General features: G+C 39.7%; 1 protein-coding gene across 5 annotated transcripts in view; it reads right to left on the bottom strand.

Annotated features, from left to right (window-relative positions):
• ppfia3 (PTPRF interacting protein alpha 3) overlaps nucleotides 1-25,973 on the bottom strand; it is a 59,492-nt gene that overhangs the window by 5,365 nt on the left and 28,154 nt on the right. For 4 of the 5 annotated variants that reach the window (XM_053239343.1, XM_053239340.1, XM_053239342.1 and 1 more), the window contains exons 11-28: nucleotides 24,136-24,270; nucleotides 21,989-22,072; nucleotides 19,735-19,866; nucleotides 19,578-19,640; nucleotides 16,926-17,005; nucleotides 16,310-16,475; nucleotides 16,034-16,227; nucleotides 14,568-14,808; nucleotides 13,969-14,102; nucleotides 13,452-13,603; nucleotides 11,888-11,981; nucleotides 11,190-11,271; nucleotides 9,813-10,013; nucleotides 8,859-8,921; nucleotides 6,771-6,797; nucleotides 5,445-5,620; nucleotides 3,942-4,039; nucleotides 156-331 (exon numbers count right to left, since the gene is read on the bottom strand). In XM_053239343.1, coding sequence (XP_053095318.1) covers nucleotides 156-331; nucleotides 3,942-4,039; nucleotides 5,445-5,620; nucleotides 6,771-6,797; nucleotides 8,859-8,921; nucleotides 9,813-10,013; nucleotides 11,190-11,271; nucleotides 11,888-11,981; nucleotides 13,452-13,603; nucleotides 13,969-14,102; nucleotides 14,568-14,808; nucleotides 16,034-16,227; nucleotides 16,310-16,475; nucleotides 16,926-17,005; nucleotides 19,578-19,640; nucleotides 19,735-19,866; nucleotides 21,989-22,072; nucleotides 24,136-24,270 — 2,298 coding nt within the window. The other variant, XM_053239344.1, reaches the window with a different exon arrangement.

Genomic DNA, 25,973 nt, shown 5'->3' with positions numbered 1-25,973 from the left:
CAGTAGGGTAACAAGCTAATGACAGGACAATTAGTGGAGACAGGAAGGAAACAGAAAAAAGACACATGGCATATGACGTGAAAGCGGCACGCTGAGGCGGGAAATTCATGACACACTGGTACTACTACTACTAGGCCACTCATGCGCGCTCTCACCTGTGTGTTCTGGTTGGGTATCTGCAGGAGCAGCGCCAGGTCGGTGTAGTCAAAGGTGTCGTCCAGGGCGAGTAGAGCTCCATGCACTCCGCTCTCAGCCAGGTTATCTGCGAATTCCTTCAGACCGATGGACTGCACCCAGCACATCACACGCTCATTCGACCACACCATCACATCTGCGCATCAAAAAAGGCATAATGCTTTTAGTTAAATTCAAGTATTCCCTTGACTCATCCGTAACTGCTGTAAATCAGCACATAAATTCAGACACATGTCTGAGCTACAGATATTTTACAGCTAAATAAGAAAGCTAGAACACTTAACAATATACAATAGTTTAAAGCCACATAAAGTGTAATGCTACTCCATATAGAATACATATATAAGCTATATACAGTACATTATTTACTGCAGATGGGCTAAAGCTTCATAAAAACACTTTACATTTTATGGCACATTTCAATTTGTGTGGATGCACATCATGTAACTTTACAGTGTACAACTACAGCGTAAAGCTGCATTGTGTAGTATATAGTTACATAAGAACACTTTATAGTGTGCAGCTAAATTTCTAAAGCTACATAAGCACACTATGATGCATGGCAGATATTGTAAAGCTCTATAAGAACACTTTATTATGAATATCGGATAATGTAAGGCTACATAAGAACACTTTATGATATACAGCAAATTTTGTAAAGCTACGTAAGCACGCTATGATGTACAGCAGATTTTGTAAAGATAGATAAGAATTGTTTTTAAAAAATGGCAGATAGTGTAAACTTTACAATGTACGTTAGATTTTGTAAGGCTCCATGAGGAGACTTTGTTATACATTAGATTTTGTAAAACTGCATACACACACTTGATGATAAATAGAAAACTTTTGTAACGCTACATTAGAATGCTTCAACATATATAGCAGATTGTGCAAAGCTACAAAGAAATGCTTTACGATGTGCACAAGAGAGTATAAAGATACATAAGCTAACTTTATGATTAACAGAAGATTTTGAAAAGCTACATTAAAACACCTTCTGATGTAAAGTGTTCATAAAGTATTCTTATGTAGTGTAGTAATGTACTGTAATGTAGTTACATTATCTGATGTACATTGTAAAGTGTTCTTATGTTGCTTTCACTATTTGCGTTATATTTTAATGCATTCTTATGTAGTTTTACAAAATCCAGTGTACATGAGGTAATGTAAAGCTACATAATAACACTTTATGATTAATGGAAGATTTTGAAACGTTACATTAAAATACCTTTCAATGTACACTTGATAGCTACATAAGAACACTTTACAATACACATTAGATAGTGTAACTCTACACAAGAACACATTACGATGAACCGAAGATTTTGAAAAGCTATATTTGAACACCTTGCAATGTCAAGTACACAATTTGATGTACATTGTAGTTTTCTTATGTAGCTTTACACAATCTGATGTACATTGTAAAGTTTTCTTATGTAGCTTTACACAATCTGATGTACATTGTAAAGTTTTCTTATGTAGCTTTACACAATCTGATGTACATTGTAAAGTTTTCTTATGTAGCTTTAGACAATCTGATGTATATTTTAAAGATTTCTTATGTAGTTTTACACAATCTGATATATATTTTAAAGTATTCCTATGTAGCGTTACACAATTGTATATATATTTTAAAGTATTCTTATGTAGCTTTACACAATCTGATGTATGCTGTAAAGTTTTCTTATGTAGCTTTACACAATCTGATGTATATTTTAAAGTTTTCTTATGTAGCTTTAGACAATCTGATGTATATTTTAAAGATTTCTTATGTAGCTTTACACAATTTTATATATATTTTAAAGTATTCTTATGTAGCTTTACACAATTTGATGTACATTGTAAAGTACTCTTATGTAGCCTAGATAGTGTAATGCTACATAAGAACACTTTACGATTACATTAAAATGAAACTAACATAAGAACAATAGAACAATTTATGATTAATGGCAGATGTTGTAAAGGTACACGACACTTGTAATGCACAACATGTATTGTACCACTACATTAGAACACTTTACAACATACATCAGATATTGTAGAGCTACATAAGAACTCTATGATGCACAGCAGATGTGCCTATAACCACACCCCAAAAATTAGCCTTAGTTAACCTTAGTTATTTAAGCATCTTGTCAGTATAACACAACTTGTGATATGTTAAGCGTATTTGTGCATTGGTTTCTTTGTGCTCAACTTCCTGATTTCATTCTTGCTGCTCTGGAGCACTTCCACATTGTGTATCTTGTTTGTTCTGGACAGATTTAGTTCTTTTTTTTTTTTTTTTTTGGCCGAGTTCCGGTACCATGATGAAGTTTTGGATCGCGTTTTACCTCCATGATGTTAATAAAGCTTGTGAACAGCGATTGACCTGAAGCTCTTGAGCCGTTTCAACACACTTTGCAGCTAATAGCATGTTATTTGTTATTATGACTAAATGCATGCTGGGTAACCTCCCTTCCGCTCTCCACACTCTTTATTTTAAATTGTGTCTCTCAAGTGGTTCTTTTGTAGAGTTTCCTGAGCGATGCAGAGACCTGCCTGCTAACGGCTCTATATCAGACTTTTTAGACAATAGTACATATGAAAAAACATGTTTAAGTTTGGGTGTAACGGAAATCACTGTACATTTCCCAGCTCAATCAGACGGCAGTTCCTGAATCGAGTTGCGTAACTTACTGCTAAATAATCATTGGACTTATTAGTACAAAATTATGCGCATTATACAAACTCCAGAACTATTGAACTTTGAATTGTATGAGCATGTGGGAATCCAGTGCAGTGTTATTTTACTTTCATTTAATATTAATAATATTTATTTATTTACTCAATTCACTATTTCATGAATTCAACAAATAAAAATAGCTAATTAAACAGCGAATTAAACGCGTGAAAAAAAAATTTCCCACATTTCCCACATACGCAATTACAATTTCATGACCTTGATTTAGTATCTCCTGTGTGCGTGGAGTAGCTGTCAGTGCATGATATAAAAAAATGAAATGCAAAATACTAGGATGTGCTGGATCAAGTGCTCTTTTATTAACTGCTGAATACTGAGTTTGGAATGTATATTATTAAAATTAAACAAAAGTGATTAATTTGATAATTACAACTAGGACCATTCATGCAGCAATATACTGGCAATTTACTAGATTCCTATTAGATTTTTTTCAATGCTCGCCATCTTCTCATTCGTATATCAACTTTTTAGTTTTATTATTCATTTTGTCTCTTGGCATCTTTTTACATTTGAAAGCAAAGGTGGGAAAAAATAATGCTATTTCCTTCATCAGTCTATGTGCCTAAAGGTGGTGGTTTAGAAGCTATGAAAAACTCTGTTTTGGATGCTTGTTCAGATAAGTGACTTGAGTGTGTGCGTAGATGAAGTTTGAATAGAAAATACTTCCCCTGCGTAAACACTGACTTAGCTTTAGGACACAAATCGCCAATTCTGAATATGGCACTTGGTGGATAAACACCACGGATGGAAAGAATTAAAATACTGATACATCTCCTCTGCACGCTGTGTGATTTGATTAATTTCATTGCGTCGTCATTGTTTCTGTGGCTTTTTTTTTTTTTCTCCCATTTAATTTATTTGATTTGGATTGACTCACTACCATTCTACTCACTTCTTTAAACAAACCTGCAACTTGTAATTTGCAAATTGTGGTTTTGGTGAAAGCCATTGTCAAATTTTCGTATCAGGCGTGATGAAAGTCTGGTCTAAGGATATACGAGACCTTTATTCTGGTGTTGGCTCTCATCTCTCTTCCTCTCCAACTCCTTCCGGTCGTAGTTCAGCCGCTTCAGGCACATGATGCCGTAGTGCAGGCTCACCCTGAGGTCAAAAGGTCACAAGGGTCAACAAGATGGATCAAAGACTAAGAAAGCCACAAAGCATTGTTAAGTATCATTACTGCTACCAGAACACACACACACACACACACACTGCTCATTATGGCCAGTCTGTTGCCTTTATCTCTTCTAGCTATATTCATTCCAGTGAAAACTAGTCTGGACACCATTCGTATGCTAGCTAAAACCCATGGCTAATGATTAAGCTAGCACAAACACCATTTACATCCGAGCTAAAGGCATAGTGAAAGTGAAGACCAGATTAAAACATCTGGAATATCAATATATACCTCTGATATGTTGGGAAAGTATGACTAAAATTAGGCTGTAAATATTTATCATCAACTGCTAATCCAACTTTTAAGGTTTTTGCTATACTGAGAAATGTCACCACTGCATCACAACATGAATTTTAACAAAAAAATTACTTCTAAAGTGATAAAGAATCCACTCTTGTGGTATTTATATGTGAAATCTTCTCGTAAACATGGTGACACATCATCGTATTTTAATGTAGCAGAAGACAGTGATGTCTGTAAAGCTGCTTGAAGATGATTTGTATAGTGAAATGGCTAAAAATCATGTTCCATATCAGGTACGTTGAAGTCTGTGGATTTGGGCTGGATGAATTAAATATTTAGATGTCACCACGTATATGCTAGCTAAAAATTGAGGCTAATAATTAAGCTAGCACAAGTGAAAACCGGATAAAACCATTAGAAATATCAACATTTACCTCAGATGTGTTGGTAAATTATCAAAAAGAGTCAGTATATCTAAAATTATGCTGTAAATATGTTTAGCATCGTCCGCTAATCAAACTTCAAGGGTTCTGCCATATTGAGAAACATCAGTGCTGTGTCACAACATGAATTTTAAAAATTGACTTCTGAAGTGGTAAATACCTCAAGAGTGGATCGTTTATATGAAATCTTCTTGTAAACATGGTAACATTAGGTAGTGACTGTAGCTAACCATTAAGCTAGCCCAAGTGAAAATATGATAAAACAATCAGGAATATCAACATTTACCTCAGATGTGTTGGGAAATTATCAAGAAAAGTCTCAGTATGACTAAAATTACGCTCATTTAGCATCAACCGCTAACTTGTGAGGCGTCTTCAATATTGAGAAACCCCTGCGTCAGAATATGAATTTTAAAATAAGACTTCTGATGTGTGTAAAGTTTTTTAAGAAAATCAATATGGTAAAAAGAGCTAAAAAAAATCATTAACGTGAAGCTCTACTGTTCCATTTCGGCCATTTTGAAGTCCGTGTACACTCTGTTCTTCTTCAAACAGAGAAGTTTTTCTGCTTTTAATAGCCACCATGTATTTTGTCCCTTTTAAACCCTCATACTCTGCACAGGGTTAAAGGTGTTAATGGTACCTGTGAAAGCTGTCCACCATTTTGAGTTGGCCACGCAGCTCTTTCTTGGTGAGGTGGTCCAGCATGCGGGCGTCCACCAGAGACTCCATGAAGTAGCTCCTGTACTGCGGCAGACCCAGACTGGGCAGCCAGTCATTCCCGACCCACTCATGGTTCATATCACCGTAGGCCAGAATCTAACACACACACACATTTGCATTAAAAAGAGTTTTCCACATAGACATAGACTATAAAAGGCACCCAAAATGTTGTCTGTATACAAAAAAAAAAATCTATATATACGTTATATGTTTCATGTTTTGTCAGTAATCTACGATAATGCTAGTTTATGCTCACATAGCTATAACATTTTTTAAAATACTGATGCCAAGTTAACTGTAGATTTAAGTTATTTCTGAATTTGTTATTTCGACAAGAATATAATTGATTAATTAATGTTGACTCACACTCAGGGGGCACATGTCATCATGCATCGAAATTTAAAGCAGTTTTCGTAATTATTTTTCATAATTATTCAAATTTGGTACTAAATTATTGAAAAGTCTTGATGCAATAAACTAAAATTTTTTTCTGCATGCACTATACTTGAATGTGTGATCTCCCAAGCATGTACTTATATAACCTAAATTTAATCAACACTATCATTGAACATAAAAATAATGTCTTTAAATACAGCGCATATTACAGAGGTTCTCAAATTGTGAGAGGCCAAAATAAAATCTCTGAAGTTCTCAGTATCTCTACTTAGTAATATTTAATATCAATTTATAAGATGTGGCCCAAAAAAAAAGTGGTGTGTGTTTAGAAATAGTAGACGTTATTAAACATTATTAAATTTAAATACGTGCTAACCAATTAATTACAGGATGGAGAAACAATTATTTGATTTATTAAAGCAGTATGAAGGTGAAGACAAAACTTTCAAATACTAACACGAGAAATAAATATGAATGTAGTGAAGGAATACTTCAGAAATCAATTTATTCGGGCCAGCCTTATGTTTCTGAGATTATTTTTTGAGGAATGGACGTGATGACGTGATGCATTGTGGTTATTATTTTACACCATGCCTGAAGGATGGCCAACATTTTTTTCCGATTATGCAATGGTTTGCCTCTTAAACCAGCGGAAATGAGTTTTTTTTAAAAAGCACCAGCTACATGATGGTCCTAAGAGGGCATTTAAGGACCACACACTAAGCCTGGATTAATTTTCCTTTCCTATACAAGCCAAAACGAGCTCATTTCTATCCATCTACGATCATCCAAAGCCCCATAAACAGCATTTATCAGGTGAAGTTTGCGTGAACGTGCTGTGCTGACGTACCTGATCCCAGCTGAACTCCTTCAGCTCCTGCACAGGCGAGGAGTTAAAGAGAGACACGGGGAGAGGAGAGGAGGAAAAGCAGCAGGAGCAGCGGGAAAGACACGCCGATGAAAGGGAAGAAGAAGGAGGGATGTCGAGGGAGGACAGGAAGAGAGGGAACAAAGGGAGGAACAGTTTGTTAGTGACCGGGTCATTAGGTGGAAGCAGTGTGTACGCTACGACAGAACTCTGAGGGAAAAGCAGAAGATGCTTAACACTAAAGCCTAGTGAGGACACACAAAGAGGGACAGAGAGAGAGAGAGAGTGAGAGAGAGAGTGAGAGAAAGAAAGAAAGAGAGAGAGAGAGACAGAGATCAACACATATCCAACAATTTCCTCTTAATGTCTTTACTCAGGGTGGTCTCCATCTCTCAGCGCTGCTTCTTTACCACACTAATAGTTTTCTTTTTATCAGAGATAAAACACTGAATTATATTAAAAAAAAGAGCAAACACACTGAAAAGTGCACTAAACAAATCCATTAGCTGTGTCTTAAACACTTAAAAATATTTATTATACATTACTTTCCCTGCTGAACAAAAAAATCCATTAGGAAAATCTCTGATTTCCATTACGCAACAAATCCTAATGAGACTCGTCTTAATGGTTTCCATCATATTCCATTAGTGATTTTCTGGTTACCATTAAATTCCACCTCACCCTAATAGTACCGTTTCTCCTGGGTACCATCAGAATATAATTAGAAACGCCATCAGGAACCATTAGGAACACCACAGTCTATTAAACTACCATTAGAGACCACCAGAAATGCATTAAAATCCATTAGAAATCACCAGTGCTTTCCATTATGTAATGTACCTTTATGAGACTTGGTTTAATGGTTTCAGTCAGATTCCTGAAAATATCCATTAAGGAACCATTAGAAGAAAACATTCCATTAAACCACCATTAGAGTTCACCAGAAAAGCATTAAAATCTATTAGTTATCACTAGTAATCTCTAATGGTTTCCATTATGTAATATACCTTACTAAGACTTGTTTTAATGGTTTCCATTGGAGTCCATTAGGGATTTTCTGGTAACTATTAAATATTACCCCAAAAAAATTAGGCCTTCTTTCACAAGTAGATAATTACCATGAGAATATAATTAGATAAGCCATCAGGAACCATTAGAGACCTTCATTACAGTCCACCAGAATCACATTAAAACCCATCAGGAACCATTAGAAATCTCTAATGGCCTCTAATGGGTTTCTAATCATACCTGTACATAATCATCACTGCTAACTCTAACTAGATAACATAAGCTAATTCGACATGATTTCTGAGAAGATTTTAAAAGTCGTTATCATAAATATTCATAATCGTCACTGCTAGTCCTAGCTAGTTAACATAAGCAAACCTGACTGATTTGAGAAAATGTCTTTAGGTATTTCTGGGGCAAAATAGCTAGCTAGCTAACATGAGCTAACTCGGCACGATTTCTGAGAAGATTTTAAAAATCACAATCATAAATGTAAATAATCATCACTGCTAACTCTAACTAGCTAAGACATGCTAACTCGACATGATTTCTGAGAAGATTTTAAAAGTCGTTACCATAAATATTCATAATCTTCACTGCTAACTCTAGCTAGCGAACATAAGCAAACCTGACTGGTTTGAAAAAATGTCTTTAGGTACTTTTGTGGACAAATAGTGTTTTGATTTAGATTATATTTAAGTAATAAACTGTTAAGCTAATTTGAGTGTTTTGGTTAATGCTAGTTAGCTAGTGACTTCTGTGAGTCCTGAGAGTCGGGATCACTGATGATTCATGAGCACGATCTGAGACTGTGGTGTGTTTTATTCTGGGAATATGTTACAGTATGATGGCATTGAATGACTGATAGACGATCCAGAACAAAAAAAAAAAAAAACATCTGTGAAATCTGTCATTATATCAGTTATAGTCAGTATATCTTAGCTAAAATGGATAGTAGCTAATGTAAGTGAGCTCTCTGTCAGACGGATAATCCGGCTGCATGTACCGTATTACTGCATGTAGTTTGTTGTTAAGGAATTAAGAAAAGTGAAAGTTACTAACTGGTTTGGTGGCTGCAGTGAGAGACTCCATTTCAGCGTGCGTCATCCACACGTTACTGGTCGACTAAAAACACACAAAGAGACAGGACACTGTTACTCAGTGATAAAATTCAGAACTGGCTTTTTTTTTTTGTTTTTACTGAACACTGTAAAGCCAAACAGGGATATTATACTGCGTGTGTGTTTTAAATGGATACTGTTCTAATACTGTTAAATCCTGCTTGGAGAGTGAAAGTGAATCTTAGGATGTTTTCACATATGCAGTGTTTATTCAGTTTGAACCCCTTGTGTGTTCTCTCCCTCTTGCGGTTCTTAGTCAGGTGAGAACACAGTGAGCACACTCAGGTGCAGAACAAGAGCAAGTGAACTCTTGCTGAGAAAGTGATTCGACTCTGAATCGACTCACATATAGAAAGTGAATCAAACATGCCGTGTGTTTTGGGTTGCAGCATTTTTTAAAACTGTACAGAGCTTTAGCGCTGCAGAAATGCCATGTGTTCTAGAGATTTGGACCAACGATAAAAACAAATAGAGAAAATAAACACAGGATGCACCACACAAAATGTTTTAAACTAGTCGTTTATATAATTATACATTTATAATTATTTCATTTATTCAACGCCAGCTCCGTGTCCTCCAAGCTTGGGTGATTTTTGTCATTTCTACAAGCACTTGGTAAAAGTTTGTTTATTGCCATATTTCTGACCGACACAATAACGAGTTTTATGAGGAAAGAGTTTTTCAGCCTTACACACAACTCAGACAATGATTTTAGCTTTTCGGTTTATTTAATTGTGTGCAGTGTGAAATCAAACCAAACTGAATAGCAAACGAATCAAAAGAATCAATTTCACTCTGATTCAGAATTGATACACAGACTAAGAGGTATGCAAGCTCCCTTTGTGATATGTAAATGTGTGTGTGTGTGTGTGTGTGTGTGTGTGTGTCTTCGTACAGAGCGGGTGCTGGCCGGGGCAGACGGGCTGGTGAGTGACACCATCTCCTGGATGGCGAGGCGCAGTTTGAGGCGGTGCAGCGGGTTACTGATGCCGATCTCACGCTGGATCTCCGTGTCAGACAGATTAGCCATGATCGCTCCACTCTTCACGTTAGCACGACACGCTGCCACGTACCACGCTGGCATGCCCACCCACAACTGAGACGGAGAGAGAGAGAGAGAAAGACAGAGAGGATGAGAAAGAGAAAGAGATATGGTCAGAGAGACCGAGAGAGAGAGCGGAATGAAGAAATATAGTTAGAAAAAGAGAGAAATAGCAAGGAAGTGAAGATACATAGAAACAATATGGTGAGAAATAGGACCTGTGTGTGTGTGTGTGTGTGTGTGTGTGTGTGGTTAAAAGGCTAGATATCCTGAGTCTGCTTTAACAGAAGAACGCAGCTTTTTACATTATTGTTAAGATCAAAAGGATGTCACTAAGTTTAGGTAAGTTTCCTCTTTTTAAGCACATAATAATAGTAGGCGTGGCTTACTGTAATCCTACGCCCATTCGGATTTCTCTATGGTTGTGTTATTTAAAGGTCCACTCAGGCCTGTTCACCCCTGGTGTTAACATGCGTCCTGCGTGATCGTAAGTGGACAGCGCTATGTGCAGGTGTGAACGGGGTGAAATTGTTATCCGATCACTCAAACCACATTTGGAGGTGGTCTGGGACGCGGATGTCCACATCCCATTTGTAGTGAGAACGCGAATGCGTCTCGATGCGTCCCAGACAGCAGCATAACATCACTGCCCTCGCTGGAAAATGTATCATCGTCGTGTGATGATATATCATGTGGAAATGGCGCTGAACGGTAGAGCTCTCTGCCTAATGAATAAACGTGACGCTATAACTGCAGAGACGAAAGCGGCTACTTTTCATAGTTTCATCGTCGTCTCAGCTCTCATTCATTTATACGATTCGTTAGCAGAACACACGATTAAAATGTTTAAAACAGTCCCTACAGGTACATGAGACAGGATTTTCTCAGGACTGACGTAATAAATATGTGAGCGTTCACTTTCTCCAGCGGATACGATGTATGAAATCTGATCACAAATGCTCACTAGAGACGCGTTCATAAAGCCAGGTGTGAATGGCTATGCGTCTCGACTGTACACGTGATCCGATCACTCAGGACACATGTTAATTCCAGGTGTGAACAGGACCACAGATATTCTCCTATGACAGAGTTCTTAGCGCTCTATACTGACACCTAGTGGCTTGGCCATGGTGGAACGTCTACATATCGCCCCCTGGGGTTGTGGAGACACTGCAGGCGATATAGACGTGGCATACAAATAATAAATATGTAAATAAAAAGAGTTCAAACCTCCAGCCAGGACACCACCGTGGGGCCGTCCCAAGAGGCGAAGGGAAGCCCCTGACGACACGCCTCCTCCAACAGCTCATGTCTTAAAGAAAGAAGGAGAGACATTGAGATTCTCGGTTTAATAAAAAGAGACATGAGCATGATTTTTACATCAAAACCACAACAAGAAAAAGAAACAGCAAAGAAGAGAGAAATTAAAAGAGGAGGAAACAAGTGAACAGAAATAGCTGCTGTGTCTCAAATTTTATACTTTTCTACACCAACAATAACAACAACCCCTTGTATGTAAGGAACAAAACAAACGCTGTTACAGTAAAATAATCCACAGTGGGACGGTGTGATGAAGCAGAGATACTGTTACCAACCCGAAGTCCACATACCAGAGTGTTTTATTCCTCTTATACCACAGCGATTTGCCAACAAGTACAATTTTTCATTCATTAAAAAATGACAGAAAATGAGAAAATTAATCAACACCTTGTGACCAAACAGAATCAAGAACTTAACAGCGCTGTGGTATAAATTACATTAACTGGCTCTACGTAACACCTCATTTTAGTACACTTTTAACAAGCATTTTATTACACTTTTTTCAAACATCACTGTTCTACAAACATCCTCTATAAAGTGTATAATGTAAGAATAGAGCGCGTGATTTGAGACACAGCCTATACTGAGAAGAAAAGAGACGAGCGTACTTCTTCTTGCTGCGGCGGTCCTTGTCCACAGGTCCGGCCATCTTGGTGAGACCGAGCGGGTCAACGGAGCCCAGATCATCAGAGGGAGTGGAAGCTGGAACAGAAAACGAGGCTAAACTTATAGTAACTATGGGAACTTGCTTACTCTTTAGTGCTGTAGTGTAGTGCGCATTTTTGGATGTAGATAGCTGAACGAGGAATTGACTTGTTGTTAAAAGTGGTTAGTAGTGGACTCAGATACTTTGGACACTACAATAAATTTATCATTTAAGAACATCCTAGTTTCATGTGCGTCCATGTCCTAAATGTTTCTATACATATTCCAGTCCCTTTCAGCTCTGCTCATCATGTCCCTGTCCCTTTGTGCCACATAGCCACCTGTCCCTCATGTCCCAGTCTCTCCTGTCTCTGTCCTTTATATCCCTGCCCTCATGTATCTGCTCTTCCTGGCCATGTCTCTCATTTCTTTGCCCTTTATGTGTCTCTACCCTCGATGTGCAGGTCCATCATGTCCCTGTCCCTTGTGTCCCTGTCCCTCATGCTCTGTCCCTCATGCTCCTGTCCCTCATGCTCCTGTCCCTCGTGTCCCTGTCCCTCATGTCCTTGTCCCTCGTGTCCCTGTCCCTCATGCTCCTGTCCCTTGTGTCCCTGTCCCTCATGTCCTTGTCCCTCGTGTCCCTGTCCCTCGTGTCCCTGTCCCTCGTGTCCCTGTCCCTCATGTCCCTGTCCCTCATGCTCCTGTCCCTCATGTCCCTGTCCCTCGTGCTCCTGTCCCTCGTGTCCCTGTCCCTCGTGTCCTTGTCCCTCGTGTCCCTGTCCCTCATGCTCCTGTCCCTCATGTCCCTGTCCCTCATGCTCCTGTCCCTTATGCCCCTGTCCCTCATGCTCCTGTCCCTCATGTCCCTGTCCCTCATGTCCCTGTCCCTCATGCTCCTGTCCCTCGTGTCCCTGTCCCTCGTGTCCCTGTCCCTCGTGTCCCTGTCCCTCATGCTCCTGTCCCTCATGCTCCTGTCCCTTATGCCCCTGTCCCTCATGCTCCTGTCCCTCATGCCCCTGTCCCTCATGCTCCTGTCCCTCGTGTCCCTGTCCCTCATGCTCCTGTCCCTCATGCTCCTGTCCCTCGTGTCCCTGTCCCTCGTGTCCCTGTCCCTCATGCTCCTGTCCCTCATGTCCCTGTCCCTCATGCTCCTGTCCCTCGTGTCCCTGTCCCTCATGCTCCTGTCCCTCATGCTCCTGTCCCTCATGCTCCTGTCCCTTATGCCCCTGTCCCTCATGCTCCTGTCCCTCGTGTCCCTGTCCCTCATGCTCCTGTCCCTTATGCCCCTGTCCCTCGTGTCCCTGTCCCTTGTGTCCTGGTCCCTCAAGTCTCAGTCCTTTATGTCCCGGTCCCTTGGGTCTCTGCCCTCGTAGAACCAGTCCCTTATGTCTCTCTCCTTCATCTCTTGGTCTCCTATGCCCTTGTCTTATGTCTCTGCCCATCATGTCCCTGTCCCTTATGTCCCTGTCTCTTGTGTCTCAGCCCTTCATGTCCGCATCTTTTGTCTCTATCCTGTCCCTGGCTCACCCAAAGAGGTGGACTCGCGGCCTGGCTGTCCCATGCGTCCCTTCTCCTTCTTTCCGAAAAGGCGCCCGATGGAAGACTTGATGCTTTTCTTTTTGCTGGCCTTGTGGAGGGAATCCTGACTGCTGTTGGAGCTGCTGCCGTCTGCCGAGAGACTGCAGGGACAAGAGACAGAAAGATGGAGAGAGACACACAATTTTTTGTGTATAATTATTATTTTTTTTAATAATATGCAGTTTCGAGTGGATTCTCAGAACGGATTAACTAGACATGTCTGCTAATGTTAAGCTAGCTAACTATCACACTCGCTATTATGAATATAAGTTAAAACTACAATTATATAATAACGATATTGTGTATTATTTTTCTGTAATACACCTTCCATGATATTGTATCGCAATATCTTTTTATAACGTTTTCTGATTCAAATTCTGATTTGGTAGCTGCTGATGTTAAAATGTGCAGAATCTTTTTAAAAATGTGTTCGTGCATCTGCGTCTCATTAACGCGTCTCACTGACCTGCGGAACTCGCGGCTGTCATCCAGCATGGCTCCGGGGTGGGTGTGGCTCATTCTGTCCAATCGCAGCGCACGAGGGGTGGGTGGAGGGGTGGAGTCCAGCAGGGCCAGGGACCTATCGTCTTCCTTGTTGTTCTGAGAAACAAAACGAATCAAATCCCATAATTTAAACAGACAATTAGACTTATCTACAAATAACATCTCATTAGTGAAAAATAAGCATATTTTCTATGAATTAAGCCATCTACAGTATAAGATCCGCCCTTTTAAATTCTGTCTGATTAAAAAAATTAATTTAATTTGATAGATTGTGTAATGTATCAGGCATTTTTTAAAGTTTTAACGGTACTACAGCTCCCCCTTGGTGCTGTAACCTGGTTTAGTTTCGTTTTTGTGGTGTTAGCTGTAAGATCTTGTGTACTAAGATCTTGTAATTCCCTTTATATTGAACTGTAAATTAATGTTGCTTAATTTTTAATGTAGCATGTTTGCAAGTCAAAGCAACAGCAAGACCTGATCCAGAACTTACAGCACATTTCTCAAGCACAACTACAAAACTGTGTCTTATTCGCATTGACAAAGTTTTTGCTGATACGCTACCTGTCTCTCGGTCTCGCGTGCCGGAGAGTGGGGCAGGCGTGGGGTGGAGTGACCCGAGCTGGGCGGAGAGGGGGACGCCAGGGTGGACGAGGTGAGGGACGGAGTAATGAAGGTCCTGCCACTGGCGTCTCTTCCCAAAGAGGACGGAGGAACCGGGGGTCCGTCCAGAGCCACGCTGCTCACACGGCTCTCGATCTCTTCAGCCCTCAGCTCCGTGTTCTCCTTCTCCTCCTGAATCAACCTGAGACACACACACACACACACACACACAGAATGAATTAAGCACTGGGAGATCTCAGATATGCAAAGCATGTGAAGAACTGGAAGGAACTCAAAATGGAGAAATGACAAACAAATATGTATGACAGACTTTCTATATTTTCTCCAAAATTTCTCCTCCTTACTTGGCATGAGGTGAAATATTACTGCTTTAAATCAGCATGTCTTTATAAAATTAATGTTTTTTTTAATCATTTGTCATGTGATGTAGCACATCATCGGCTCTCTCTCTCTCTCTGCACAACAACAGTATCTAGAATGTGTTACAATTACACACAATTTCTCAGGATCACCTTTCCATAATCAGCCAGTTTTTAAAAAATTCTTAGAGACACAATACATTTTGAAAATGCTGGAGGTGTGCCATATAGCTGGAAAATGCAAAAGCAATGTTGTTTTTCAAAAAAGCCAAAAAGATTACAAAAAAAAGATAGCAAAAACAGATTAGAAAAAGACGTCAAACCATCACAGAAAAATGATCCCGACAACCACACACACACACACACACACACGCACACACAAACACACACACAAACACACACACGCAAACGCACACACAAAAAGACTTTTCATGACTGCATCATCTTTGCAATAAATGTTTTAATGATTACATTTTGAATTTGAGTGTCTCTTTAAATAACTCATAAAATAAATCTCTTATTTAATGTTTTATTCTGTTTAGGTCAAAATCACTCATTTTCATTTTTTGCTAAAAAGTGAAACAGTCCTAAAAATGTTGTGTTTTTTCCCCTACTGGTTCCAGGGGCCCCTGGAAAAACCAAAACCAGTGAAAAACCAAACCAGGATTAGCAATATTATAATTTATTGTTGATTAGCTATTAGCTATTCTTAGCCTTTTGAATTGAATGAGTTTAATTCAAACCTCAGTAACTCAAAAACAAGTAAATAATGTGAATATGGATCTAATGTAGTTTGTATAATTTCAGAAAAAAAACCTTTCTGGATCTAATAAATAAACAAAATATTATTGTATACATTTAAATAATGTTCATGAAATAAAATCCACTGTCTGTGGAATTTATATAAATGTTAATAAAGGAGTTTCTGGTAATAAACAGCTTGAAAACTCCTAGTTTTAATGCATTTAACTAAACATGTTTAAAATGCATTTTGTTTTTGGTAAGAAAAAAAAAAAAAAAGGTAGTGTGAGTGAATCTGAAGCTCACTTGATCTCCTTGTTGATGGCCTCCAGCTGCTCCTGAAGCATGATGGCCAGCGTCTGGACGTCTGTCTGTCCGCTGGGAGAAAGCAGCTCAGAGCCGAAGAGCGTCTCGCGATCCTCCTCATCATCGGAGCAGCCGCCCTCGACTCCGCCCTCGAAACCCGGGCCGAGCAAAGCGCCGCTCTCCCATTCGCCGTACTGCACAGGAGAGGAGGGGTTTAGCGATCTGACCTCGGATATACATCCAGTGTGGCAATAAAAGTTAACTGATGCTTCTCACCTTGCTGGCGTCCTCTCTGGCTCCGCCCCAGCGTCCACGGTGGGCCCGTCTGACCACGCCCCCTGAGCCTGTACTGCCATAGTGATCCAGGTGAGTGGTGGAGCCGGCAGGTAGAGAACCGCCTCCCTGGGAGTACCTGAGCTCCAGAGCGCTGCCGGGAAGAGAGCTGCACCGCCAGGAAGAGAGGAGAACCCAGAACCATCAGCACTCACACTGAACTGTTCCGTTAAATGTAACTGGGGAAAAACCTGTAAATACCTGTACAGTCATGGCTTAAGTTCTTAGAGGTGCCTTTGGTTTTTTTCTGACAGGTGTCATAACTGTGACAAGTCATTATGTGAGTAAATGTAATTCTCTTATTTGAACTCTTCCTAGAATTTGACTTTAATTATTAAACATGTGCATTTATACTTGCAGAGCAAAACTAGAAGCCAGAAAGTCCATTATAAAGGCTACATAAATCCTCACCACGTCCACTTCCTTCTAGTGTTAGTGCTCTGAATACTGCGTTTAAAAAAATCACTAGAAAAATACAACGTCATGACTTTGCATGGTTGAGGCTAGCTCTTAAAATCATTCAGAGCACCAACGAGAAGGAGGAGGAGGAGGAGCTTACCGAGAGTAGGAGGAGCCAGACCTGCCCCTCAGCTGATCCAGTTCCAGCTGCAGCCTCTCCAATTCCGCAATCAGCTGATCCTGAGAGAGCGAGAGAGAGAGAGAGAGAGAGAGAATTAAAGAAAATGAAAAAGGAACAAAAAGGAGCAAAAGAGAGGAATAGGTAAAAAAAGGATGGAAAGAAGCAGATGAAGCAAGAGAAAGGAAAGAAGATGAAAGAATGGGGAAGAAAGGAGGGAAAAGGAATGAAAAAATAAAAGAACTGAAAAGAAAAAGTGATATATGCAGGTGTGTACTGATCTGTGCAGGTGTCTATTGATGTGTGCAGGTGTGTACTGATGTGTGCAGGTGTGTACTGATGTGTGCAGATGTGTTGTACAGACCTGTGCAGGTGTGTATTGACGTGTGCAGGTGTGTACTGATGTGTGCAGGTGTGTATTGATGTGTGCAGGTGTGTACTGATGTGTGCAGGTGTGTATTGATATATGCAGGTGTGTACTGATGTGTGCAGGTGTGTTGTTCAGACCTGTGCAGGTGTGTATTGATGTGTGCAGGTGTGTTGTACAGACCTGTGCAGGTGTGTACTGATGTGTGCAGGTGTGTATTGAGGTGTGCAGATGTGTTGTACAGACCTGTGCAGGTGTGTACTGATGTGTGCAGGTGTGTATTGAGGTGTGCAGATGTGTTGTACAGACCTGTGCAGGTGTGTACTGATGTGTGCAGGTGTCTATTGATGTATATAGACGTGGATTAGACCTGTGCAGGTGTGTATTGATGTGTGGAGGTATGTACTGAGGTGTGCAGATGTGTTGTACAGACCTGTGCAGGTGTGTACCGATGTGTGCAGGTGTGTACTAATGTGTGCAGGTGTGTTGTTCAGACCTGTGCAGGTGTGTATTGATGTGTGCAGGTGTGTATTGATGTGTGCAGGTGTGAACTGATGTGTGCAGGTGTGTTGTTCAGACCTGTGCAGGTGTGTATTGATGTGTGCAGGTGTGCTGTACAGACCTGTGCAGGTGTGTACTGATGTGTGCAGGTGTGTATTGATGTATATAGACGTGGATTAGACCTGTGCAGGTGTGTATTGATGTGTGGAGGTATGTACTGAGGTGTGCAGATGTGTTGTACAGACCTGTGCAGGTGTGTACCGATGTGTGCAGGTGTGTACTAATGTGTGCAGGTGTGTTGTTCAGACCTGTGCAGGTGTGTATTGATGTGTGCAGGTGTGTATTGATGTGTGCAGGTGTGAACTGATGTGTGCAGGTGTGTTGTTCAGACCTGTGCAGGTGTGTATTGATGTGTGCAGGTGTGTTGTTCAGACCTGTGCAGGTGTGTACTGATGTGTGCAGGTGTGTATTGCTGTATATAGACGTGGATTAGACCTGTGCAGGTGTGTATTGATATGTCCAGGTATATAATTACCTTTGCTGGTGTATATGTTCCTAAACAGCTGTGGAATGCCAGTGTTTTCATGTATGCAGGTGTGTACTGATTTGTGAAGGCGTGTATTGAAGTGTGCTGGTGTGTACTGATCTGTGCAGGTATCTACTGATGTGTGCTGGTGTGTATTGAAGTGTGCAGGTGTGTATTGAGGTGTGCAGATTTGTTGTACAGACCTGTGCAGATGTGTACTGATGTGTGCAGGTGTATATTGAGGTTTGCAGGTGTGTACTGATGTATATAGATGTGGATTCGACATGTGCAGGTGTGTATTGAAGTATGCAGGTGTGTGTTGAAGCGTGTTGGCGTGTATTGAAGTATGCAGGTGTGTGTTGAAGTGTGCTGGTGTGTATTGATATATGCAGGTGAGTACTGATGTGTACTGATCTGTGCAGGTATCTACCACCCTACCATGCTAGTGTATACTGAGGTGAGCAGGTGTGTATTGAAGTGTGCAAGTGTGTATTTATCTGTGCAGGTGTCTATTGATCTGTGCAGGTGTGTATTGATGTACGCAGGTGTGTGTTGATCTGTACAGGTGAGTATTGGTCTGTGAAGGTGTGTGTTGATCTGTACAGGTGAGTATTGATCTGTAGGGTGTGTATTGATGTATACAGGTGTGTATTGATCTGTAGGGTGTGTATTGATGTATACAGGTGTGTATTGATCTGTAGGGTGTGTACTGATGTATACAGGTGTGTATTGATCTGTAGGGTGTGTATTGATGTATACAGGTGTGTATTGATCTGTAGGGTGTGTACTGATGTATACAGGTGTGTATTGATCTGTAGGGTGTGTATTGATGTATACAGGTGTGTATTGATCTGTAGGGTGTGTATTGATGTATACAGATGTGTATTGATCTGTATGGTGTGTATTGATGTATACAGGTGTGTGTTGATCTGTACAGGTGTGTATTGATCTGAGAAGGTGGGTACTGACCTGTGCAGGAGTGTATTGATGTAAGCAGGTGTGCATTGATCTGTGGAGGTGTGTATTGATATATGCAGGTGTGTCCTGATCTGTAGGGTGTGTACTGATGTACACAGGTGTGTATTGACCTATCCAGGTGTATATGGTCATATTCAGCTGTGTAATATAGGTGTGTAGTGATGAGTGCAGTATTGTATACTGTCATGTTGACTGACTGTGTTTTTACTCATGTGCACAGGTGTGTGTTAACCTGTGCGGGGGTGTGTAAAGGTAAATGTACCTTGTTTGCCAGCAGATCATCTTGGATCTTCTTCATATTGGCGAGCTCCTCAGACAGTGCGTTCTGTGAGGCAGGAAGGAGTCTTATTTTACTCTTACTTGGTTCACATTTGAAAAAAAAAAAAAATCAGTGAATCATGTTCCGTGTGAAAGCCCACCTTCTCCTCGAGAGCCGCCATGCGCTCCTTCAGGTGGAGCTGCAGGCGCTCGTTCGACTCGGACAGCAGCTTGTCCACGGTGTCGGAGAGACGCTTGTTGTGTTCGTCGTTCATCCTCTCCCTCTGTCTCGCCTGGACGAGAGACATAGAGAGAGAGAGAGAGAGAGAGAGAGAGAGAGAGAGAAAGGAAGTGAGTGGGAGGAAAAAGTGTTTTGGCCCCTGATTAAAAAAAAAAAACAAAAAAAAACAAAAAAAAAAAACGCTTGCCTGGCAGAGAGAGCAGGGCAGAGCGAATGTAAAACAAATCCCACACATACACAGTGACAAGAACATGTACACGGTACAACAAGCCCACACACACACACACACACACACACACACACACAGCATCAGACTGAACCTCCGCTATGTAAACTCATGCATGAACATACACTCCACTCCGCAAAACAAGTAAATATAGAGAAATATAAAGAAAATGAGACACACAGTGAAAGAGAGAAAGACAGAAAGTGAAAAAGAGAGAGAATGTGTCCATAAAAAAGCGCTAAATACTAATAAATTTCCCGAAATCCTTAAATGCCTAAATTATTGTTAATTATTCCACAGTGCTGATTCTCAAATCGGAAGGTGCTGATTAATTTTCTACAACAGCAGCTTGGACAGTAGCTCCGGCGGTACTCAAATCACAGGTTTATGTTAATGCGCTCCTTCTAATACGATATCGTTTCTATAGTAACAGCTCATTCACAGGGTCTTGGACAGCAAACACTCCACATAACGTAAGACTCAGGATACATTAAGATAAGATTAAGAAAACATGTTTGATGTAACAAAGAAAAATGTATAATCATAGAAACGGCAAACTTTTCAGTGCGGAGATGTTTATTGAACATTTATGGAAGGAGTCTCCAGTGTCAGCGCTTTGTAGCAGTCAGAGGTAACGCTGGACCTTTAAGTTACGAGGTCCTAAAGTCTGACATGTTTTGTCAACAGTTGAAAGAAACCGGTAAAACAGTCAGATTTTACATATAGATTAGCCATGATAAGTTTGGTGTGTGAAGTTTGCTTCCTTAATTTTTATGCTAATGTAGCTACCAAATAACGGAAGTCAAACGTTACCCAAAATAGTTTCGTGTGAATTTCAGCCTCACCAGTTCTTCAGTGATGTCACACAAACAGACGGCCATCTTGGACAACCGTAATCATTTTTTATTTTCAGAATCAATCTTTGCCCAATTTGGTATTCACTCCAATTCTTTAAGCTCCGCCTTCCAAAAGTTTGAATGTGGCAGAAATTGTAGCAGAAAGATGGAAGTGATGATCATAAAGTTTCACTTAAATATGTAAGTCAAGTCAAGTGGGTTTTTATTGTCATTCTTCTGTATAGCTCATATACTCTGGAACAAAATGTCGTTTCTCCAGGACCATGGTGCAACATATAACAGTACACAAGACTCTATAAAGTGTAAATACACAACAGTGTGAAACGAGTGCAGGACAATAAACACGCAGGACAATAAATACACAGAACATGGGCTGTTAACTGTAAAATATTTAGTAGCGTAGCAACAATAAGTTTATCTGTAGCACAAACTATCAGGGATGTTTTACAAAATTGTTTAAAAAATAAGACAGGTGACTTAGTGATGTAATTTAAAGCAAGTATATAACAATATGTGAGTCTGTGTATGGAAAAGATTTTGGGTGAGAAAGACTCCTACTTCTTCTTCAGACTAAGGAAGTAAACTCATTTGATTGACTACCATGAGTACCTTTGATTTTATGCCAAACTATTCCTTTATTTATCCTGGCTCTCTCTCAGCTATTTATACACTGTGCCTATGATTTGATGCGTCATGGGACACTGTGTCGGTCTGGGATGAGGTGCGTTCTCATGTTTTTCTTCGCTCGTGTGGCAAGGGAAGGCTAAAAATGATATTATATATTTTTGTCCCAGACACTCTGACAGCTCTTTCTCGGCAGTTCCCTTCTTCCCACTTCTTTTCACTTTTTAATAATAACTTTTTTTTTATTTAATACAGCACCTTCCTGACACCCAGCGCTCCAATTATTCCACACACTCGTACTCCATGGTGTCTTCGTCTAAAACATAACGGACTAAAAGGCTATTCGTCATTAGAGCTCTAAGTGTTAAACTCCAGCATCAAACAAAACGACAGAGTGAGAAATAGAGCGAGAGAGAGAGAGAGAAAGAGAGAGAGATGATGTAAAAGAGGATAAAATCGTGACTCACTCTCTGCAGCTCCTGGTTCTTCTCCTCCAGTTGTGCCTCCATCTGTCGCAGTCGCTCCTCGAAGTTGCCATGGCGTTCCTCAGCCTGCGACAGAAGGACGGAGAAAAAGAGACGAAGCGTGACGGACGAGAGAAAGAGAAAAAAACGAGAGAATGAGACAATTAAAAGGATTTGTTAGTATAAAAATCCTCAATATAGTGTTCAATTAAAGTGCTACTTCGGCAAAAGAAAATTACATTTACACAATTTTCACCCACTAGCAGGTGACGAGTCACTTGTGTCGCTTGTAGTTAGTCTCTTGTGGGCGTGGCTTTTTTTGTTACGATGGGAAACAGTAGTAACCTACATTCCACTCTGTGATTTAATGTATACATCCCACTTTTGTTTAAAATTTATTTACGTGCTCGGCTTCTTCCTAACTGCCTTCTCAGATTAGATTAGCAAAGCAAGCCAACTGTACTAGCTACACACACTCTCCAGACGCACCAGCGAGCTCGGCTGCTTCCTTCCTTCCTCAGCTTTATTTTTCTTCATAATTTCTCTATACACATTTAATGACAGGTCATAAAGTATATGACAAAAAGAAACCTCAGTTATAAGTTTTCTTCCATTTTTCCGGAACTAATTGAAGGTATGAACTAAAGTTCGAGCAGGAAATTGAAGAAACGTCGTCTCACACGCTCCATCGGATTGGTCCGAGGAATCATTCGAGCCAATTGTCTGAATTTGTCGCTTTATCTACTGTGCGTAGAATCAAGAAAATCTCAGTTCAAGTGTTTCTTGAATGTTGCTGAAATTGCAGTCATGCATAGACAAAATAATGATAAAAAAAATGCTAGCCTGTCATTTTGTCGCTGCCAAATGTGGACGTACGGCAAACACATTTTTGTGTCTGACATTTGCTTCTTCAATTTTGCACGGGAGCTACGAGGCTAAAATCGAGCTTCTTCCAAAAAACATCATTAAGCTCATCATCAAGTATCAGATCATCAAGTAAAATAGCAGTGATTCAAGCTTGAGTTCAACCCTTGTGTTCTGCTCACTACATTGCACTGAATGTGCTCTTCATGACTGAGATAGAAGATAATATTTCAAATGTCTGACCTTAAATTTGTTTTCGGGGAACCGTAAAGACGCACAAAAGCAGTTCTCCAGTTCTCAGGCTTTCTGGGTTTTTTTTGGTGTCAATTGATATTTCACCACTTTTTGTAATGTTTTATTCTAGGATCAAAATGACATAAATATAATGTGTGTAAGAGAAATATGAAGGGCTGGTTATATCGGTTGCACCAAATGTAGGCTAAATTTTTTTTTTTTACGTTCAACAGAAATATGTTGAAAGAAAGACATCTTTAGTATGGTTTCACTTCAAATAGAAATTGGAAAGAGGTTGTTTTGACCTCTGGGGAATTGAAATTTCCCAGTTCAATTCAGGAACATTTCCACCTTTAAACTTTGGGAGAAAATCAGGAAGAAAGTGATTCCAGTCATCCAAGATGGCTTCCTAGATGTTTACTGATTGCACTAAATCCCAGTGTGTCCTAAACCCTTAAACACTTTTGCATCAAGCACTCGTTTATGATGATGAGGACAAACTCGTGTTTATCTGCTGGAATATTTGGTGGTTTTTTTATTTTTTTACTTCTATCTTTCCACCTGCAGAATCCAAAGGCCGTGCTGAAATGTAAAAAATAACACCACTTTTCCTAGTTGTATTCATTTTGCAGCTGGTTAGAGTCACGTAGAGATTATTTGTGCATGTTTTTAGGGTTTGGATTTAACCCGTCTATTCGTGCGACCTGTCAGGATGATAATTGGGTTGATCACGATCTTCACGACTGCAACGTCAATTATTATAAAAAAAAAAAAAAAAGCCTGAGCCCTGAATCACATTAGCGAGTCTGTGTAGCACGACTGAGGCAGAGATTTGCAGAAAAGTAAATATTTGGGCGAGACAGACTGAGACATTTCTTCTTAGCAACATCAACCACGTGGCTCCAGAGCACAACGAAAGCAAGCCTAAGACACCCAACACGTCTTAGCAGAGCAAATACTTTTGGGATAAAGTGGGGAAATAGTGTTAATTAACACTGTAGGGATTTAACACTTTGTGTGTGTGTGTGTGTGTGTGTGTGTGTGTGAGATACCTTGTTGAGAGCAGCCACTCTCTGAGCGAGCTGAGCCTCGATCTCGGGCAGCGTCTCGGCTCTCTGCAGCGTCTGCTGGAGCTTCTGCTTTGCGTCATCCAGACGTTCCTGCAGCTGCCGGTTCTTCTCCTCACTCTGCAGAGGGAAAAGAAAGACGAAGAGAGAGAATGAAGACGAGCAGATGAGAAAGACATGCTTGATTGAACACTCATTAACTCTTACAGCATAATATTAGCTTAAGCATTAAACAACTGGAAATTAATTAACACGAATTTATGTACATGTTTCTGTTTCATAACTAACGCATGGTGTAATTATCTGTGAGAGTTTTATGCTTTCTGACAATATTACCATGAAAACAGTACAAATACGCACTGACAAAAAAGACAGAATTATTCAGCGATGCATCTCTTTCACCGTTCAGTCGCCATTTTTGTCATTTTTCAGCTCTCTTTGCCTTGTATGGAGCTTTTTTGGGCGTGGTTAAACATAAAAACACTGTGAACATGCTTGGTAATTTATGGCTAATTGGCGTTTATCGAAGTACACACGTGAGTATGAGGAAAATCAGCGAAAATTTTTGCAAAACTAGAAGGAATTATTAGTTTGGTTTGAGCTACGAAAACTCTTACACACATCTTTACTAAAAAGTTGATAAATGAGACCCGATTGTAACCAAATATAACGTTCTATTTTGTGCCGTAGCCCTTTTTTGTGTAATTTAGGTTACATAAGGTTAAATTACATGAATTTATTACATGCAGTGCAAACACATTTTAGCATATTTTTAAAGCAGTCATCAACTACTTAGTAGCTGTTAATTAACATTAAACATTAGCTGTTTCTTAACTACAAATTTTTTTATACAAAACATACATCACCGGAGCGATGTCCGGCTGTGTGCGTCTGTTCTCACTCGATTATATTTTTATATCTATTTTATATATAAATATATTTTATACATATATTTTTTATATATTTTACACTGTGTATTTTATGTGTTTTCTGGTTGTACGGCGCCTTGGGTATGAGAAATGCACTATATTAATTAAATTAAACATTATTATTATTATTATTATTATTACAATGTATTGCTTATTTTGTAATAACCATAATGGGAAAAAAATAATAGAAAAAAGAAATCAACATGTTGTCCATATTAAGCCATATTTTGTCTCAGGCTCGCAGACTCTGAAGCTCTAAATTAAGGTAGGGCTCTAAGGAATAATCACGCTGCATTAAGCCATTAACTTTTCAAACAGGACAAGATGAGAGGAAGGAAGTTTAACAAAATAAATCTAATCTCAAGAACACAGCATCCGCAGCATGAACAAAAAAAACAAAACAAAAATACAAACACAGTCCACATCTGAATGACGTGAGCACAGACGCTCAGGCCTCAGACCACAACGTCGGATAATTGTGAGATTTTATCGTGCTGTGGAGAAACCATGTCTCAAACTGTACAGTTCATCTCTCATTAGTGTTCAAGAAACATTCAAATCATTAGACCACATTACAGTAAAAAATATAAGACTTTTAAACCTCATTTGCTAGAAATAGCCTTGTTCTGATAACTGGCAGATCATTTTACTAATTATAAGCATTTAATTAAAAAGAAGCGAATAGCATAAGAAAATTTAAAGCATAAAATTTGTGTGTGTGTGTGTGTGTGTGTAGATAGACAGACAGACAGACAGATGGACAGATAGATAGATAGATAGATAGATAGATAACTAACATTTTAGGAAACATCCTAAACACTAAACCACATTAAACTGAAAAAAATATATTTAATATAGTACAGATCTATCTCGTATTTTCTATTATAAGCTAAA

Source organism: Pangasianodon hypophthalmus, chromosome 13, assembly GCF_027358585.1.
Source record: "Pangasianodon hypophthalmus isolate fPanHyp1 chromosome 13, fPanHyp1.pri, whole genome shotgun sequence".
Lineage (NCBI taxonomy): Eukaryota > Metazoa > Chordata > Actinopteri > Siluriformes > Pangasiidae > Pangasianodon > Pangasianodon hypophthalmus.
Note: the sequence above shows the minus strand (reverse complement) of the source record. Positions and strands in the feature narration are given on the sequence as shown.